Source organism: Diceros bicornis, chromosome 33, assembly GCF_020826845.1.
Source record: "Diceros bicornis minor isolate mBicDic1 chromosome 33, mDicBic1.mat.cur, whole genome shotgun sequence".
NCBI lineage: Eukaryota > Metazoa > Chordata > Mammalia > Perissodactyla > Rhinocerotidae > Diceros > Diceros bicornis.
The window spans coordinates 32,178,205-32,186,197 of NC_080772.1; the positions used below are offsets into that span (position 1 = coordinate 32,178,205).

Genomic DNA, 7,993 nt, shown 5'->3' on the forward strand with positions numbered 1-7,993 from the left:
AGATAAAGCGATATTAGATTATTAGATATTAGATAAATTGATGATAGCTATATAGACAGATAAATTGATGGCCAGAACCAACTGCTCCTATTCTCAATGCTTCATTTGGTTATCATTTTTTGAGGACTTACCATGCTCCAGGCAATTGTGTTTTTTATACGCTATTTTCTTGAACGTTGCAACAGTTCCATGAGAAAGGTGTGATTAGTTTCATCAGATGAGGAGCCTGAGGCTCAGAGAAGTGATTTGCCCTCGGATCGGAATGCATGACGAGCAAAGAGTGAAATATGCTGACTCCAAAGTCCACGCTCACAGAGTACATGGCACGATGAGGTTGCATTATATGAGAGACAAGGACTGTTCTATTCCTTAAAATGTTTCCTTTTCTTGAAATAACAGGTCTGGCATTATGGTGTATAAAGTCTTACTTTTATAACACAAAAAGCGCTGCACAAATATAAGATGTCCTGGCCACAACAGGACCAGGAAAGCGGGTTAAAAGCTCCTTACTTGTGAAGTGATTGCTTCCCATAATTTGATCAAAAGTGAAGGTCTTGTCACCAACGTGTTACAAATCAAACAGTTCTCCAAGATGAATGACTTGAACGGCGGGACCACTTCTCAAACCTTACGAAGAGCCAGAACTTTGTTTTCATTCTTCTAAAGCATGATGCCTTAAGTATCTGATTTGGATACCTTGATTTGTCTAGCAAATGATGCTTTTGTTTTCTTGATTTAAAAAAAAACAACACAAACTTCAGAAATTAGCTTTTTGGTTATTCATTATCAGTCATCTTAAAATAAAAATCTTGCCAACTACGTGATTGAAAAGTGTTGATTCGTAACCAAATAAAATTTTCTAGGCATTTGCAGAAATGTCGTTAGAGTCCTCTTTAAACCTCCTTTAAATGAACGTGGTCCCGCTGATTTGATAAAGCTGCTAAAATCAGTGTAAGCAATGAGACAAGACAGATCAAGTATTTATTCTTTCAAATAAAACCATTTCAAACTTCCCACCTCAGATGTACAGGAAGTCCAATCTTTTTTTTAAGGGCCTCAGCTGCTACCTCACAATTGTTCTCAAATAATTGGAGTTTTTTGAGTCCAAAGAGGCCGTTCAGCTTCCAAAGGCCTGACTGAGAGTGAAATGGAGAATCCTCCAGTGCTCCGATCCGGTTCTGGCAGTGTTGCAAACTGGTCCTACACAATCCAGAAGATTTTTGTCTGGTGCGGTGAGTGGTTCAGATGGCTGCAGAGTCCTCAGGACCTGATGCATTGCTCTTAGGTTCCCAAACGGGCAATTTTTAAAGCTCCAGTCACATCTGCACTCACTGTTCCCAATCCTAAAAATCATCTGCCACGCCAAGGTGGTTGGGAGGTAGAGAGAGGAAAGGTTCCAGCCTCAGCCATACACTGTGCCAGGACAAAACCTCCTCCCTGGCGTGGTGTCCAGGTCAGGGTTCTAGCCTTCCCTAATGGCGAGTTCTCTCCTGGGGGCCTTTGACATCCTTTCCTGCCAGCTGACTTCCATCCATGAGAGAGGTTCTAGTTACACTAAACCTCAAAATGGGAGACAGGTGAGATCCAATGCCCCTGCCACTTCCCAGACACGTGACGATACACGGAGAAGGTTCTGGGGAAGGATGGCCTTTGTCAAGCCACAGAGTGGTCTGGTCATCCTTCTGTATGGGCAAGGTGCCCAACTGTCCTGTATTTGCATGATGAAGAGGGACCACCAAGGTGATTCCTCCCGCAGCAGTCTTGGGTATCTTGCCACCTCTACTTAGTCTCCGGAGCTGACTTCTCTTAAAAGGCACCTCCTTTCACTAAAAAAACATCAGCTTCCACATAACAAGACTTCCTCAGTTAACAGTTAGCTGTTTAGTGGATTTTGATTAAAAATGATAAAATCTACATACACGACTTGCAGGTTCTCGAGGTGGAGTCTCCAGGATCCCCAACAAGATTTCATGTTTTGACCTAACACAGGTTGGAGTTGCAGATATTGGTTAACATCCTGACATGCCCCTGTAATGCCAACAGCTTTCCCAGATATAAAAATATATATCATACAATTTTTATTCCAGGAGCAATGTATTATAGAATCATCCCTCTTAAGGGTTGGAAACAAACTTTTTAAAAAACTAGCCTAACCCCTCTACCTCTGGATCTTTTTTCTAACCCATCATGGTGGTGTAAAAGGCATCGTATGAACTTAACCAATTAGCATGCTTCATGCATCTCATTATTAAAAAAAGAATAACTTGAGTAACTTCATCCCAATCCAAATTAGACAAATTTTATTATGTAAAAATCTCAGTTTTCTACAATACATCTATAAGAGAAATAAAATATATTCCAAGTTCCATCCATGCATATTCAACTGCTTTTAAGGTGGAAGGTCATTCAAATATGCATAGAGTGACAGTAATGAGTTTACTATGTGTTAGGCATTGTTTTGAGGACCTTACTCATATTAACTTATTTAATCCTCACAACAATACCATGAAGTAAGTACTATCATTATCCCCACTTTCCACACGAATTTAGGCATAGAGAGATTAAGTAACTTGACCAATGTCATCCAGCTGGTAAACGACAGAACTGAAATGCAGACCCAGGCATAGTCTGGTTCCAGAGTATACCATCTTGACGTTTATAGATATCACTGATTAATTCAAATAACATTTAATGAGCACCTACTCTGTTCAAGGCATTGTGCTAAACACTGAAGGAAATTCAAAGAAACACTGAAGGAAATTCAAAGAACAACATACGGGGCCGGCCCAGTGGCTTAGTGGTTAAGTTCACACGCTCCACTTTGGCAGCCCGGGATTCACAGGTTCGGATCCCGGGCGTGGAACTACACACCACTCACAAAGCCATGCTGTGGCGGTGTTCCACGTACAAAATAGAAGAAGACTAGCACAGATGTTAGCTCAGGGACGATCTTCCTCAAGCAAAAAGAGGAAAATTGGCAACAGATGTTAGCTCAGGGCCAATCTTCCTCACCAAAAATAAATAAATAAATAAAATAATAATATATGATCCCTGCACTCAAGAAGCTTGAATTTGGGTTATTGCCTTAACTAGAAGGCAGCAGCTGTGCATGGTTATTCTCGTCAACCTGAACCTTCTTCACTTTACCCCATCACCCTGCCCATGGGGTTAGGTCCCAATTTTATGCCAGAACCACAGACTTAAGGAGGTAAGCAAGATCTCAAGCCTCAGTCGAATCTTTTCATTTTAAAGATTTGTAAACTGAAGTACAGAGAAGTGTCTTGTTTGGGGTCACAAGGTTAATGATAAAGTGCAACTAGAAAGGCAGCTTTTTGTCTCCCAATTAGTAAAATATGTTCATGAAAATGTATGTAAGTTAAATTTGGGCAAACTTAATTATACTTAAATCCCCTAAGTGGAGATTTCTGTTGAAGGACTCAGGAGTGAAATATTCCACGCAGGTAATTATCATTTTATAAAGTGAATAAGAACCATCCACCACCATGCCAAACTAGGTCTGTTATAAATCTCCATATTCATATACTGAATTTGGTGAAATTAGAAAAAAGAACTTTGGTTGTCTTATCAGCTAGCAAAGTAAACAAAAATGCCCTCATACTATGGATAAAATGGTAAATAATACTAACAGGAAAAAGTTCAAAGATTTAGCTTTCACATGTAGCCATCAGACTGGTTTCGAACCAACAGCAGATACATCAGGGTCCGAAATCTAAACTCTGATGAAATACTGATAGCAGCTAACACTCACTGAGCACGTCCTGTGTGCCAGGCACTGTTGTAAGTACATTGTAAGTAAGATCTCATTTACTTCCGACGACAGTCTGATGGAGTTTACACCCTTATCCCCATTTTTTAGATGAAGAAAGTGGACTACAGAGAGATTAAGTAATTAGCCTACAACTACAGGGCTAGGAAATGTGGGCAACAGGATTATTTAGATTTATACTTCTCATTCTTGATGCCCACACTCTCTTTGGAGAAGAGTGCAAACTGGAACTAAATACTAAAAATTGCCATTGAAACTTCAAAAGTGGTATAAAAACAAGCACACTATTCATTTGGGCCCTAGTCTGTGCTTCAATATTTTATTTGAACAAGCATGTAGGAAATGTGTTAAGATATTATGGGGACTATCAAAATGAATATTGTTCATATTACCATATTATATTGTTTATATATAATGTTTATAATTCTCATGCTTAAGGATTTACAGCAAAATAGAAAGGATAAAACAGGAACACAGCTGTAAAACAAGCCAGACTGGCTAAATACTATGAGTACAAAAAATTATGAGAATTTAGAGAAAATTCAACTTACTGGTAGCTAAGAGGGATTAACAAAAGCTTCACAGCAAGGGTGATATTTGAGCCAGGTCTGTAAGAGTGGTTAAAATCTAGATAGAGATGAAACGGGCCCCTCAAGTTGCAGGAACAGTGTGAACAAAGGTATATTCATGAGATACCAAGTCATCCTGCTTGGAGCAAGGGCTGTGTGTACAGAAGTGGGAGAGAGGATGAAACTGGAAAGCCAGATTGAGGTCATATAGCAGAGCGTAATAAATGCCTCACTAAGGAATACAGACTTTATTCAAAAAGCAAAAAAAAAGGCTTTGTGGCAGGGAAAGTACATGATCAAAGTTAGATTTTAGTAAGATTAATCTGACAGTGATTGGAGAGCGGACAGAGGCCAAAAGCCAGTTTAGAAAGGTTTAGGGAAGAAGCAATAGAGGACTGAACAAAAGTAGCAGTACTGGGAATGTAGAGGAGACTGATGAAAAGATATTATGGGGAATTTTCTGTAGGCAATAGGTTGACTATAAAGAAAGAAGAGGGAAGAAAGGAGAAGAGGGGAAGAGATGACCTTGTGTTTCAGAGTAAACGGTAATGTCTTTAGTGGGAGATGCGGAAGACGAGAGGAAGCATGGCTGTAAGTGCAGAGATGCTACATTTAGTTTTAGACATCATGAACCAAAGAGAGTCCAAATAGGAATTTACATATTCACTCGCTGCAGGAGCATTTATTGAATGCTTATTATGTGGACACTTGTTCTGTAAATACTTGGGATATTATCATAATCACTACAGGGGGAGTTTTTTTAATTGCCCTTTACCACTTAAGAGACCATCATAAAGTATCATATTCAAATCCAACTGTAAAACCATTTCCAAACCAACAGTTGAAAAGTGGTTTCCTTCTTCTGAATTCCCATACAATTAATTGACTGCACTATTCTTTGGGTGTTTAGCACACATGATTACATATATATTTCACCCCTAATGTCAAGTTTTCAATCATAAGTGGGTTGAGGGCAGGTATCATTTTAGATATTCTTTTGAGTCTCCCAGCGTACCTCATTCAGAGTAGGAATTCAATAATGCTTTAATTGTTAGACCAGGGGAATTTTTTTTCTTTTCTCTTCTATAAGGATCCATCTTTTCTTAGCCTTATAGACCAGAAGAATCAGTAACATTTCACATCCAGAACACATGGCCACTGTAAAAGGAGCCACAGAAGCTAAGTCTGCCTTGGATTGTGAAAACGAGAGCTGAATAATGGCAAGGGCTAAGAAACTATTTAGTATCCCACTTTCAATAGCAACAGTTTTACAAACAGGAAGAGGCAGCATAGAAATTTTAGCAAAGGAGTACCCAAACAACAAACCCAAAGTAGGAACCAAGACACCCAAGAGAAGCACCTCTAGGCTAACTGTTTTTAGAAACATTAATCCTATTCTGAAACTCAAATAAATCCCTACAGACATTAAAATAAAACTCAAAGGTCTAATTACTCTCTCTAGGAAGTTTGCTTTTTCAGGTATTCTATGCTTGATGACTATTCCTACTGATACAGGTATAAGTATGAAAAGGAGCGTTGACATAATCTTAGAAACAGGGATATGAAATGTACCTGATAACCCTAATATTCTACTGTATATATAAGAATTGGCAGGCATCATTATCAGGGCCAATAACGTTGACGTGCAAGTCATCAAAATGGCCAAAGTGATATCTCCTTCTAGAAGCAGGGCAAAGAGATAGCCCCCACCCCCTCCTGGGCATGTGCAGGTCATTACAAATCCAAAAGCCTGTGCCTCAGGCAATGCCAAAATCTGAGTCAAAAGAAATCCACAAAAGGGCATAAGAAAAAACTGTGTAACTGCCCCAAGAATTATTGGCAAAGGTCTCTTCCATACTGTTTGAAACACCTGCAATTCAATCTTGCAACCAAATGCACATTTATTTAACAGTATCACTGGTAGAAAAAGCATTAGGATATTTCTATCAATAAGCATTGATGCCTGGAAAACATTGTCTTTTCTTTGTCTGAGCACTTTGACTTTGACATCCTTTATTTCTTCAATGAGTCTTTCTTGCCTACCTTCAGAATCCCACAGTTGAACGGTCAAATTTGTCTCCCCATCTTCTTCTGTCACTAGGTTTATGGTAAAGTTTGTAACATCCGATAAGATCTTGGTCACATTCACCACTCGCAGCATTTTAGGATCTTCTAGTTGCACGAAGAGGTAACTAGAGTTTGGCCATTTATCCTTGTAACTTGATCTTACAATGATGGTTTCTTCAGTCTTTGTGAAAAATAGTATTTCAGTCTTTTCTATATTCGGAAAACTGAGAAATGATTTCCTTGCTTCTCCCAGAGTCACAAACGACAAAAGCAGGACAATAAGAAGTTTTCTAATCATTTTGGAAGCTTAAATAAATTATATATGCAAAAATGTTTAAAAATAACTAGAGAAGATTCTTCGTACTGGTGTTCTAGTGACAGTCTGAGGTTGTTAGGTAACAGTGGTTTTTGCTGGATCAAAGTCCAGTAGGAGGGACTGTTGTACTTTTCAAACAAATACAAAGCTATGTAGTGAGTGACACAACCTGTTTAACCTGTAGTTATGAAAATGGTAAAAGCCAAAACATTTAATAGGTTCAATTTATCAAAGTAGAAATCTGATCTCTTTCCTGTTGACTTCCTCATTTCTGTCAATGAAAAAACAGCCTTTTATTTACCTGCATTTAAAACATTAGCGTCATCACTTTGAGTTCTCTTCCTTCCTAAGGAAAATCTACACTAAAAGCAGTCAGGATCCAAAAATCTAAAATAGATATTGAGGAGGCCTAGGGTTGGGTGTTATTATTTTATTCATTAAAGTCAAAATCAAATAAATAACTACTGAACATGTTTGCTGGGGCAGTGAGCTCCGGGCTGATTACCACAGTAATCAAGCCAGATGCGATCTCTGCCCTCCTGGAGCTTCGTCTTATCATCACCACCGCTTATCACTACTTACATGGCCCCTTATCATTACTTAAAAAACTACAGAGCTCATAAATTGGCCTTGATATATCCTTAGGCTGCTAGTAGTTTTCCTACAACTCTAAAGAGTGACTATAACAGTTAGGCAAAAACTGAAACTGTTTTTGGTATCCTTATGTGGAAAAACAATTTCCTGGATGGTTACCAGATAGCTTGGGAACCTAAGGAAAGCAGGTGGCTGGATTCATGGCCAAAGGCACAGCCTGGTTAAGGGGACACTGCTGCTAGACAGTTGGACCCTGACTCCATGGGGCAATGGAAGGCCACTGGCACCAATTCTAATCTCTTATTCCTTCCTCGTAATACTATTCCCTATTCACAGCGAGGGGCAAGGACATTCAGTTGACCCAACGTAGGTCATATGCCTGTGCCTTGGCTGCCAGGAATAAAGGGAAATCTCTGGGTTTTTAGACTTCAGACTACAGACTCACATAATTGCGTATTTCCCAAATAAGGGGGCATTCTCATGCTAAGCAGAAAAAAAAAAGAATAAGAAAACAAACAAAAAAACCCACTACAACTGTCTAATACTGAGCCTACAGATCTGGTAGTCTGAACATATAACCATTTCAGCAGATCCTTTATGTAATCATGACACAATCTGTGTTAAATGCAACAATGACAGATTGTATTAAGTATTTTAGAT

General features: G+C 39.0%; 1 protein-coding gene across 1 annotated transcript; it reads right to left on the reverse strand.

Annotated features, from left to right (window-relative positions):
- Positions 1-3,700: 3,700 nt before the first annotated feature.
- Positions 3,701-7,985, reverse strand: SLC10A5 (solute carrier family 10 member 5). The gene has a single exon (XM_058528941.1). It carries the CDS (start codon positions 6,719-6,721, stop codon positions 5,408-5,410), a length of 1,314 nt encoding a protein of 437 aa, XP_058384924.1. The 5' UTR covers positions 6,722-7,985; the 3' UTR covers positions 3,701-5,407.
- Positions 7,986-7,993: the final 8 nt, after the last annotated feature.

Excerpts from the sequence above, each read along its gene's own strand:
- SLC10A5 (XM_058528941.1), bottom strand. The coding sequence starts at position 6,721 with ATGATTAGAAAACTTCTTATTGTCCTGCTTTTGTCGTTTGTGACTCTG.